Here is a 12,500-nt window from a genome sequence, read left to right on the forward strand (position 1 = left end):
ACATGCGCATTATCGTGAACCAGGTCCCCCTCCCTTTTTTAAACGGATTTTATTTTCTATGAAATGACGTAAAAAATTTGTCGCCTCTGAGTTTTTCGAGGCCAAAATGCGTACTGTTCGCACTGTTTAATTACGTGTCTCTATCTTACTTTTTCCTTGCTTTGACATTTGCAGAGACTACTCTACCAATTTAACTTTAATTTTACAGGACTTTTTATGACCGACAATCAAATTTCATGACTGTCAGGCCTGGGAAGTGAAATTCTTAAATTTCATGACCCTCAATGGCCTGTACGAGCTTTTCCATAAAGATTGGTTGACTTTTAAGAAACAGCTGTCCACGTCGGCTGCCACAAACGACGTGATATGGCTGTGCGCATGTCTGCACCACTGGCCATAACGCGGAATCCACTTAAAACCGCTGAGTTGTGTGTTGAAACTTGCGCATGTCCCTTGTAGATGGAAATGTAGGTGTGATTACTGCTTTTCCATGATCCATTAGAAGTGTGTTAAAACATAGCTTCGCCACTGGTTGACCTTGTTTCCTCGCTTGGCTTCATACATCTGATGAATTTTAAAAATGTTTTCGCTGACGTTTCCTTCCTGTTACTCACGGGCTAAGGGTTGTTTGACAGCCAACGGCTGTGCTGTAAGTCAGTTTTAAACACGCTAAAAATTGTCGCTTTACAAGCGAAACCACTGCGTTCTGATCTTTCAAAATTGTTATTTGTAGGCTTTTGACGTACCACCTAATATCGATGGCTTGAATGACGCTTATGATCATGTGAAGACTGCTTCCTTTTGTGGCCTCCAGAATGTTTCGCGTGGTCGTGCGGTGAATGTTTGTCTTTCCTCCTTGGCGAGTACTCCCTATTACAATGACAATAAATTAATAATTTTTTACTTTCAAAACTATTGCAGCATTTTCTCTCTAATGACAAAGGTACACAGAGTGCTTTCCGTTGTGGATCAGATGCGTCAGTATAACTTTAAGGTGATACTATTTACTAACACTAATGATGATGATGATGATGATGAAGATGACGATGATGATAATGATGATGACAACAATATAATAATAATAATAATAATAATAATAATAATAATAATAATAATAATAATGATAACAATAATAATAATCACAATAATTTCAGTACGGCAGTTTTTTATGTTTACCTACAGGGACAGGAACATACCCAGTGCTGGTGCTAGAACTGCTAAATCAAGTTAATAGACGGTTTTACCCATTCGCTACTTTAGAATTGGGAAAGAACCTGGGCCAAGTTAGACACGCAAAGACCTCTGGGATCGTTACTGGGGACGTGCCATTGGCCAATTTTTTTTCTCTGTCCCTAGTAACAGTCCCAGAAGTCTTTGCAAAAGTTAACTTGTCCCAGTTTCCGTTTAGTTTCTAAAATGGCGAATGGCCTCTTATACAATGAGATGACTACAATGTTCTGGTGGTAACTTCATAACTGAGAATGAGAGAGAAAAATTCAATCATTCATTGGCTGCTCATTAAAAATGGCTGCCCAAGTTACCTCTCTCTCCTATCTTTGGTTGCAGACTCTGATGGATACTTTCCTCGATTGTCCTGAAATAGTTTTGAAAACAGTGTCATATTGTAAATGAAAAAAGCAGCGTCAAACAAAAAAGGCCCCTCAGATTTCAAAAAGGAAAAAAAGACCTCTTAGAAGACACGAGCTTCTTATTTGGCGATGAATAGTCTGTACTCCAGTAATCATAAAAAAGAAGAACAAAGAAATCTATTAAATTCGTGGAAAAAAAATATGGCCGATGCTGAAAAGGGTTCAAAGAAATATCTTGAGTGTCTTCTCTGTTGCGTAACCTTTTTCCTCACCACTTTCTATACCTCCGCTTCTAGCAAAACCGGATATGTAAAATAGCGTGAAGAACTACTGCCCGCTCCTTTACGTTAAAAAAGCTTGTTTAAAAACGTACCTTGTGACTTCTAGAGTAATCTCCTGCCTGTGAGTTCTTTTTTCTTTCTATTCTTCCATCGCCTTCACTGCTACTTGCTTCTCTACGTCTCTCACGATTTTCTCTTTTTCGTTTCTCCCTTCTTTCGCCATCGCTGCTACTATTACTTCTATGTCTCTCCCGATTTTCATTCTTTCTTTTTTCCCTTCTGTTCTCGTCACTGTTTCCTGGACTTCTTCGCCTTTCCCGTTTCTCTATTTTCCTTTTTTCTCTTCCTTCCTCATCACTGCTGCTAAAACTTGTTCTTTTTTCTCTTCTCCTCCCCTTCTCCTCCCCTCTATTTTCCCGTCCCCTTGATCCACCGCGCTTTACCTCGCTCCTTGAATTCCCGTATTCATCATCACTGTAGTCCTGTTCTTTACGTTTCTTTCTTTTCTCTGCAGCTTTTCCTCCATCGTATCCATCATCATCAAATACTAAATCGTAACTTGGCAGGAGTCAAGAAATTAACGCATTCATACCTAGGACTGCTGAAATAGAAATTAGAGAAAATCTCCGAGTTTCATTTGGCGTACTGCAATACAAATAGTACCATGTGAAACATTCTCGATTCCAGAACTGTGACCTTCGCCGATGCTGACCAAAAGGATCGCAGCACTGGGAAGGAGAATGGATGTGAAAGAACTGATAATACGGTCACAAAACATAATTTGGTTCACTGACCAAAAAATTTGGACAAAATCGAATGTCACTGAAAACCTGATCCACAACAACGATACAAGCATTCATACAAGGGAATACCCACTTATTAGAAGTATGAGCACAACGTGACAAACGCATGCGCAGAAGAATCAAATTTTGGCGATAACAATGCTTGCGCATCATCCCACATTGGCGGAAAAAACGAGTATCACGTTTTTGTTCCTTGTGCAGATTGGGCTGTATCAGGGTAAGATTTTGGAAAACTGCCAACCTACTCCTCCCCAAACTAAAATTTAACTGACGCAAAATGTCTTTGTCGGTAGTTACCCCACAGGGTCCAGAGGAGTTTCGTGTGAATAAATGAATTACTTATTTAAAGTCTCACTTTGAAAAATGTCTATACCTGTCGCTTAATACGATTAATTAGCCCAATGGGATCTTTATAAATCTACTGTAAACAATTTCTTTGCTTCTTATCTGACCCAGATCGACTTTTGAAAATCAATAACCGCAAGCCATATCCTCGCTGGCGCACGGCACGTCGCCCGAAGGGTGACCGAAGGTCGTCGCCGGAAGGGCTACCGAGGCACGAAGAGCCGAGTAAAAGAAAGGGATTCGAAAATCGGCCCCAAATTTGTTTCCTCCCTTTCCGTATTTTATAGATGGTTTTCACTGTGACGTCGTCAAATTGTAAAGTCAAAATAGCGAGGTTTTTCGAATTCTTCATTACACTAGGTTGAAGATAATCAAAAAGTTAATCTTTGTACAAGTTTCCATTTCCGTAGCATGTTTCGTTTCGAAAATACAGCAATTTGAACTTCCGAGTTTTCACGGTGCGTGACGCCAAAATAGGAATGCTGTCTCGTTGAAAAAAAGTCTCTCCTCTTGATTTTCAGCAGTATAGCCACTTCAAGTGTTAGAAGATATGTTTATGCGCACGCATGCTAGTTCTCGAGTGAAAAGAAAGAGCTTTTATAGAAAACGTGAACTCCAGATGTTTTTGTTGATTTCCGACGGCCATATTGGTGCACCAAAACGGTGCACCAATACGGCGTCTCCATACAAAGCTCTACAAAGGTGCGTGAAACGTTTAGGCATATAACTTAGAAACTGTGGGCCACAAAGACCTGAGACTTGGACAAATTGTTTATATATTAGTCTTTTACAACATTTCATTTTCTTGGCTTCTTCCACTGGACGGTTTCCAATTTATTTTTTTGTTGCGTGACAGTGAAAACGATCTATACTGTAAGCCGATCTTGCGAGCCCTCAGTCTCTTGGTTTGCGGTCTATAGAATGTGTAATGAAACTGTAACGCGATCAAAATAACCCATTTTTTCAGAGGTTTTCGACGGGTTTTGATGTTCTGACGACAAACATATCTCCTCTGGACCCTGTGGTTACCCTTTAGGTGTGAAAACTCCTAATCGCCAAAAACATGAAGATTGATTGTAGTTGTGCTCAAGGTGAAACCATCGAATTGCAGCTCCTCATCTCTAATGTGTGCTAACGTAACAACAAACAAAAACAAATAACTGACACAAGAGGGGCCTAGACAGACAATAACTCAATTGCTTTCAGAAAGCAAGCTTATAAAGGATACTTGCTGCTTTCTTTGCTTTGTTTTAAAGCAAATTTAGGTTTGTCTTTATCATCCTTGCCTGGGAAGACTGGTTTTGCCCCTGTGTCAAAAAAATATGTTTCATCAACGAAACAGCCCCGAGAGTGATCAATATAAGCTTGAAATAATTATGTTCAACAAAAATAACAAACCAACTAGACGAAAATAGTTTGATTGCTAAGCATCAGCGAGAAATCAAAGTAATTTGTACTGAAAATAGCTAGATCTTCGTGTGGCTCGAGTACAGGTCAGTACATGTAGTCCCGTCTCTAGTTGGAGACATAAAAGTAGTGTCCTCAATAAGTACTTTCGTGCGAAATACATTGACACTCAAATACGTTACGTTATTCTTAAATGCTTCGTCTTTGCATAGGCGACGAGATAAAATTGATTTTACCTTTTCAAACACTCGACAATTCTTAAGCTACAAAAAAACTTCAACTAAAACTAAATTCTTTTTCATTTACATAATATAGGAAAGAATATGTCGTAGAAAATTAGTGCTAATGTTAAGAAATGGCTTACCGGACGTTTCGTACCCACGGACGTTTCGTACCCAGACGATTCGTACCCAAAGTTGAGATGATTCGTACCCAACGCTAAGATGATTCGTACCCAAAGCTTAGATGATTCATACCCATGCAATAACCAAGTCTTCATGTTGTAAACAGTGTGTTTTCATAGTTTAAGTTAAGGCTTTCACTAATCAAAAGTCTCACCTCCTCTAGTATCGGCGCCGCTCACGCGTCACGAGTCTACACAAAGAAAGTGAGCGGTGGTTAATTTCACCTAACTCGCGTGAGAGCGAACGAGTTAGCAAAATGGATCGTGTGAAAGCGCATGAACTAACAAAAGTTTATGATTCGACAAGTTCAAACATCGACATGTAAATTGGACCCAGCCGTGAAAAGTGGGAACAAGCTAATTTCGTGTAAGTACCATTTCCTTTTGAGTTGTATGTTAATGAAGAGTCTCACCTCCTTTAGTATCTGCGCCGCTCACGCGTCACGAGTCTATGCAAATAAAAGTGAGCGGTGGTTATAATTTGATCTAACTCGCGCGTAGGTAACGAGTCGTTCTGATTTATATAAATGTTTATTTTAGATTGTTTTGTGATAGATATGATTAAAAATGTTTTACTATCAAAACGGCAGTTGGGTACGAATCAACTAAGCTTTGGGTACGAATCATCTTAGCGTTGGGTACGAATCATCTCAACTTTGGGTACGAATCGTCTGGGTACGAAACGTCCATGGGTACGAAACGTCCGGATTCCAAGAAATGTTGAAAGGAAAAATTAAAAAAAAAAAAAGTGATTAGAACGGTTCATTCTGTATTTTGTGAAACAAATTGAAAAGGTTTAATTAACCATCAACCAAGAATTTTTTTCCTACTTTGCCCAATGTACATTGTATTACCCTGCTTCTGAAACTTGACTTTTGCAACAGACTGGGAAAAATCAACATGAATTCGCCGGTCGTCGATCAGCACATTGTCCATTTTGAAGTAAGCACGTTCACAGTCTTCAACCTAAGAAAAGGACAGCAAAAAGCCAAGAAAGTTGCTTTTTGTCGATCTCAAATTGTTGGTAACAACGTTTTTCTCTGAATAGAGGCGGAATTGAATATTCACGCAACTGTCAGTCATAATTATATTAGAACTAAGTAAGAATTATTATGATCATTCGGTTTTGCTTTGCTAGTAAGGCAACCCTTGTATTGAGAAAACTCGTCCTGGGTGGAAGAGTCGCCCGCCTACCCGAACTACCGAGCCAACTTTTGATACATTTCCTTATAAAACTTGACGAACCATTTACACGAGAATTAACTAGTTGGCTCGGCTAGTAGTGTGATCTACCTAGTCGGGTCACACTTTTCTCCATAAAACACCTCAACTCTCCTAGCCGGGTCAACTCAGTTAAGGCAAGACAATCAGAGCCTGGGCAGGCACTGTCGATGGCTCTTGGATCGGGCAAAGAGGACAAATGGTTTCTCATATAAACGCTCGTTAAAGTTGAATTGACTGGGAGGGTGATCCTCTTTCCAGGGACAACTCTTCTCCAAAAAAGAGGGGAAGCAATCTTCTAGGGAAACTTGCAACAAACTGGAACATACAAATTTTGTTCCACAAACTGACTTCATTAGCTTAATCAACCGCCACCAAGAGTAAACTGATTTCTCCACGCCTGTTCGAGGCTCAATCTCCTAAAGCCGTGGGTGTCTTGATGCGCCCGCAGTACTCCCCAACCAGAGACAAGGGTGAGCCTACGCCTGTCCTTGATCAGGGCAATCTCCTAGCTATAAATTACCACCATTTGTGAAATGGAGGAAAATAGAGGGAAGAAGCAAAAGGAAACAGAACTTACATTCTCAAACTCGATGAAAGCATACTGCAGTGACTCCCCAGACTTCTGGTCTCTTATAACTTCACAGCTACAAAAAATACAACAAATACCAGAGAAGAAAAGAACATGAGAAAATCAACTAAAAAAAAGCCAATTTTGGCTAATAAGGGTCTTAATGGCAAAAACAAATTGCTGAACCACAAGGCGTGTTGTTAAGCACCTTTTCCATTGATACATGTTATACAGTATAGTCTCCTGGGGCACTGTTGACTGAAGCCATCATAAATTCGCACTGTTAAGAGTTAATTCTTTAAAAGTATTGGCAGACTCACTTTTGTTTTATGCTTTTCAATCTCTGGTATTTTTAGGGTTGTATCCCATAATTTTGGCATGAGAAAGGTCATGTGACCCCGACTGCAAAGGGCCTATAATGGTAGTGTATGATACAAAAACAGAAAAGAGATGTTTTACCTTTTAATGGGTCCAAATCTGCCAAATATTATCTCTAAATCTTCATCTTGAGTGACAGGGTTAAGTTTACAGACAAACAGGACATTGTCAGGGGGTTTAATGTCAGCATCTGGAATATCACCAACCTGAAGCCATGAAGAAAGTCAATGAAAATTATTTTACAAGAATGAACTTACTCTTAACATTATGTGAGTTAGTTCACAAGACAAAAGTTTTGTCTCCTTAATGACTATGGAAAAATAAAGTGGCTGGCGTAAAAAAGGGGACAAGAGGGGAAGATACAGTACCGCTCAATTGAGAACTGAGTAGAGAATCAAGACTCGATTCTCAATTGTTCCGTCTCAATTCTCAACACTTGGTTTCTGTGAGACTCATCAAACCAGAATGGCCTTTGTATGAGGGCAAGAGAATTGGCTCTCTCTCCCTATTCCCTTTTTTTCCTGTTAATTATAATCATAATTTCTGGCTGCCAAAGGTGAAGTTACCTTATTCTTGCTCAATTTCGTGAGTATTAAATTTAGAGATTTTCGTGATTTGGGAAAAGTCAGGAAACTTAATACTAGCGAAGATTAAAATCATGAAATTTAATACCAGATATAGAAGTATAAGTGATGTAGAGGTATATGGACAGAATAAGGACCTCCATATTATGTCTAACATTATAAACATTATAAGAACGAAGTTATCAGAGTGTAAATATTTACTACATATAACTATTTGCTGTACCCATTTAGACTTTTGAACAGCTTATGCTTTGTTATATTTAGCTTGTTTGTTGATTTGTTTGGAATTGTCTTTGTTTGCTGTTGTTTTGATAAAATTATGAATTCAATTTTTAGTCCTCTGGGGTCAAAGTAAAGAATAGAAAAATCATGAAATTTAATACACTCCAATTCTACCTTTCATTAAAAAGCGCAAAATTAAATATTTGTGAAATAATATTATTATGGCTTATGATTTTTTGTGAAATTTAATACTTGCGAAATTAAGTGTGAATTAAGTGTAAATGTTGATTATTTTTTGTTTAATTAAAATGTTTTGATTTTAAATTGATGTTGTTAACGGCTAGTAGTGTTACAAAAATGCCTCAGACAACGCTTGCATGATGAGGCACTCATGTCTGAGCACTGGAGACAGCAGTGTTGCAGTGTTAATACATGCTCAAGGTGTTTTTTACCCTTGAACACACCTGATGGCTGCACTGATCTTGGTTGCCACCACCACCATAAACAGTGATAAGGTTCACTGCTGGCTTTATATTATTGGTGTGCAACCGCTATTAGTTATCACATTTAGTGAACAGCAGTGAGATGAAGGATAGTGATCTGGGAAAATCTGTCACGCTCTGGGCTGTACAATCTTAGAGAAAGATCATTTCAAAATAAAAAAGGTTTTTAGCCACCTACATGTAGATTATTTTATAAATTTATGTAATTGTGTGAAGTTGCAAGTAACTCTCTCAAGGCAGGCAGACCAGGGACCTGTTTCTTAAAAGGCCTGGAAAAGTTTCAGGCCCGAAGGTAAATTTTAAAGTCAAAACCTGTTGAATAGTAGCACAGTTCCTAGCTCACAAACCAGTCAATTTTGCTTCGTTAACTGATATTTTTATTCTATGATTTTGAAAATTATTGGAGCCTTGATCTTGAATGCAAACAAGACAAACACAAAACAGCTTTTCGGGCCTGGAAACTTATTGGGACTTTTGAGAAACAGGCCCCAGTTAGTATTAGGCCTTAAGTGTTGACTAAAGTGAAATACAATGTAGCTCCATATCAAGGTTTTAATGCTGTAACTGAACTATTTTCTAAATTACCATTTCAAGAATCTGTGTTCCAGCTTTGAGCTCTCTTTCTTCAATCATTTCATCTATTTCTTCCATTGTTTTACCTTTGGTATCATCAATTTCCTCATCAGCACCAATACGACCACTCTGAAAAAACCAACATTGATCATCATGGTGAGACGTCAGTTTCCAATGGAACATGGAATAGCTATAGCACAGTCAGTTAGAATGGTGGATAATCATCTTACATCAAGTTGTTCCTTTGTTGGTTCTGGTGATCGATCAGGTATCACCAGACCTTTGGGATCATCATATGGGTCATCCAAGATCACAGTGTGGTTTATCCTGTTCAACAAAAGAATTGAATATACTGAGAACTGGAAATCATCCAGATGCTTAGTTCTGTGGCTTACCATGATAAGCCCTATATTCAAATTAGGTGACAAGAGTGTATGAACATTCCATTTTTACAGAATGCCGCGTAACCAGCTGTCTAAGGAAGCTATTCTCTTTTTTACTGAATAAAGGATTACCGGTAAGCAATTTTGTTCAAGAAAAATAATAACTTTTATAAATTCATCTCAAATTGTCTTCATTAAAGTTTTTAGAACAACTGATCACATTTTCCATTTAAGAACACTAATTAACAAGTAAACTATGTAGTTAATGCAAACAAAGAAAAATTATTATATTGCTTCATTAATTTTCTGTGTGGCTTAATGGTCTGCTATATAAACTGCTTAACAACAAGATACATGTAGGCAGCAAGTTTTTATCATTTCATCTCTAACATGCATTCAAGATAAAAATGTGCGATAAAAATTGGAATAAGAGAACTGACTAACAAAGGAGTATGACAGGGATATATCCTGTCCCATTGTTTCTCATGTGTACTAGATTCCCAAGAAGGAAGTATGTCATTCTGTTCCAGCATGTCCTCCATTAGAGGTCAATAATTGAAGCCTGCAGAGCCACCCCCACAATGGTCTCATTTTGAGCTTTACATTGTATTCTCCAATGACAAGCGTCCTTGTCTCTTCTATATGGGAGTAATCCCCCCCCCACCCCCCCACCAGGGATACATGTATACAGCACGTTTATTTCATGTTGTGACAGTTGTGGTACAGTATACAAGCAGGTCAGGTGGGGCTATTTGTATTCTTCTTCTTTTATTCCAATAATAAATATTAAAGAGGATCTGATCACCAGCTGTGTGCTCGCTGGGTAGTTGGTGTAAAGTGCTGCTACCTGATATCTTGGTAAGGTCTGTGCCCATCATCACATATAGCATCACTCAGTTTCTCCAGGACTTCAAATCCTTCAACAACTTCAGCAAACACAGTGTGAACACCATCAAGGTAATCCAGATCATCACCAAGGGTAATGAAAAACTGAAACATATTTTCAAATATTAATGCTTGCAAGTGTGCTACTTGACTGATATAAGCAATAGATGAGCAACAAGTGCAGATGACCAGAAGATGAGAGCTACATGTAACAAGCTTTGGTTGTAAAGGTGTTAAACAAATTACCGCTACCTTCATCTTTATCGTTTTTGGTCAAGAGTTCTAGTTCAGGTAAAAGAATCACTGAACATTATCTTTATTGAGAAGAAAGACTAGTTTTAGATGTCAAACTTTTCATGCACCAAAATTTATTGAATTTAGGCAGACAAAATCAACAAAAGTATGTCACTCCATTGACTCAAACACAGAACCTAATTAGTTGAACTTAACAACTTATGTTAGTTTCAGCACATGACAAGTACGTTTAGTGTAAACTTGGTGTGTGAATCGGAGTTGTCACAAAGTAACTGAAAGAACCATTCTTACTTATATTATAAACTCAGATGCTAAACTTTTCATAATAAATTCAATTCAATGTTAATTCAAAGTTTCTGGTTTAGCTCATGAATAGTTCAGTGTCTCAACCATGGATAAGTACATATAGCATAAGCATAGAAAAATATGACATTTCACTTTTCCTAAATTCTGGAAATTTTCTGTGCTGGTAAGAAATGTGCTAAGCTGGGTCATATCTCACTTGAGAACCATGTAAGTTGTCTCCATTGTTTGCCATGGAAACAGTTCCTTTCTTCTTATGTTTGATCCGAGGCTTGATCTCAGCATCAAAGTATTTAGCTTGATCTCCATAAAGAAACCTAGCACAATAAATGAACCAAATGTTCAATTCATTGTTTAACAGTAAAGTAACTTGAGGAGGCAATTTAGAAGACATAACTTGCCATAATGTAATTAACCAGTCATACCATGGTTGCAAAGTTATAAAAAACTATGAAAAAAAATGGTGTAAGTCATGAATTCTGGCAGAGTGGGATGAAAATTAAATCAATATTTGCTTGCCCTTTCTGCAATGTGTTGCTAGAGCTTACCTGCCCAGAGCAGTCATGCAAGCTTAACCCATCTTCCAGCTGTTCCTTGCGCATGGGACTACTCGTAATTAAAACATAGAAGCCCAGTAGGTTCCCAAGCTCACCCTCCCCTCCCCCCCCTCCCTAGATCCGTCCCAGCAGAAGGGGTCAGGTCACCCTGCCAGCAGAGCCATGCCTTTCTTCTGGCATACTTGAGAAAGACTCTGCATGCAGTTTCCAACCCACTCGGCAGGTGTTTTAGCCCTTTATTTCAATGTGTGTTATGTAGGTTTTCAGTACCTGAAAACAGACTCTCCTCCAGTGCCTCGGCCGGTAGGATCTCCAGTTTGAGCTAGAAAGTTTTGCTATAGGTGTCAAGAAAAAAAAACAAACAGACGAACAGTTTATAGCATGAGGGACCATTATATTTTGTATAGCAAACATAAGGAAACAAAAAATAATGTGTTCCATTTCACAGTTAACTCTAAGCCTGAAAAGTGTCAAAGACAAAGTTGAACAATTTGTTGATAAAGTAAATTTTGGAAAATTTCCTGTATAGTCTCTCGACTGCCAGGATAAATAAATATGTAATCAGAAAATCAACAAGCAAGCTTGAATAGACATTAAGGTTTGTAGAATAATATTCACTCACCTGTACAGAATGAAACAAGCAGTAGTTATAATACTTTATTTTGCATAGTTTTAAGAAGTTGAGGCAAGCTGTGGAAACAATGTTCAAGGTTTTTACATCAAACTTTTGAAATAAAAACTTACATCGAGTCCCGCGTCTCGAGGATCGAGACGCGAGTGACTGTCAACTTACTTTTGAACGGTACTGTAAACCCCTAGCTACCGACGTCGTCAAATAAAGCTCAAACCTGATAGGTATTTGGACAACCAAACAAAGATATACTCCCTTAATTAGTTTAAAAAGCACGTTTAGGGGTTAAAGGATCACCTAACAACAACAACTACAACAACAAAAACACTTGAAAGTGTCTTCTTACCCCGGCCGGGCTTCTTACCTCGGGGTCTCTCGTTAGTAAACAGGTCGATGACAATATCTCCCAGCGTTGTTTCAAGAATAACGGACATTTTGTGAAGGAGAAATATCAGTAGCTGTATCTAGATTTGATTTATGTTCTTTCAATTGAGCACAAAATACATCACTTTAAAATGAAACAGCTGAAAGTGAAACGTAGAAAAATCGTAGGTGAAGCCGCCATCTTGGTCAAAACACACAGAGGCCTGGGTCCTAACGGCTTTG

The 12,500-nt window shown here is 38.3% G+C and overlaps 1 protein-coding gene across 1 annotated transcript in view; it reads right to left on the bottom strand.

The window, feature by feature from the left end:
- Positions 1-103: 103 nt before the first annotated feature.
- LOC140922191 (peptidyl-prolyl cis-trans isomerase-like 4) overlaps positions 104-12,500 on the bottom strand; it is a 12,601-nt gene continuing 204 nt past the window's right edge. The window contains exons 1-14 of the mRNA XM_073372170.1: positions 12,259-12,500; positions 11,886-11,953; positions 11,534-11,598; positions 10,906-11,023; positions 10,111-10,253; positions 9,111-9,207; positions 8,893-9,009; positions 7,080-7,204; positions 6,630-6,696; positions 5,683-5,794; positions 4,247-4,325; positions 1,963-2,428; positions 1,542-1,594; positions 104-870 (exon numbers count right to left, since the gene is read on the bottom strand). The exon at positions 12,259-12,500 is cut by the window's right edge and continues 204 nt beyond it. Of these exons, the coding sequence (XP_073228271.1) occupies positions 750-870; positions 1,542-1,594; positions 1,963-2,428; positions 4,247-4,325; positions 5,683-5,794; positions 6,630-6,696; positions 7,080-7,204; positions 8,893-9,009; positions 9,111-9,207; positions 10,111-10,253; positions 10,906-11,023; positions 11,534-11,598; positions 11,886-11,953; positions 12,259-12,328 (1,701 nt within the window). The 5' untranslated portion in view covers positions 12,329-12,500 and the 3' untranslated portion in view covers positions 104-749. The remainder of the gene's footprint in view (positions 871-1,541; positions 1,595-1,962; positions 2,429-4,246; positions 4,326-5,682; positions 5,795-6,629; positions 6,697-7,079; positions 7,205-8,892; positions 9,010-9,110; positions 9,208-10,110; positions 10,254-10,905; positions 11,024-11,533; positions 11,599-11,885; positions 11,954-12,258) is intronic.

The sequence above is a fragment of the Porites lutea genome, chromosome 1 (genome assembly GCF_958299795.1).
Source record: "Porites lutea chromosome 1, jaPorLute2.1, whole genome shotgun sequence".
Lineage (NCBI taxonomy): Eukaryota > Metazoa > Cnidaria > Anthozoa > Scleractinia > Poritidae > Porites > Porites lutea.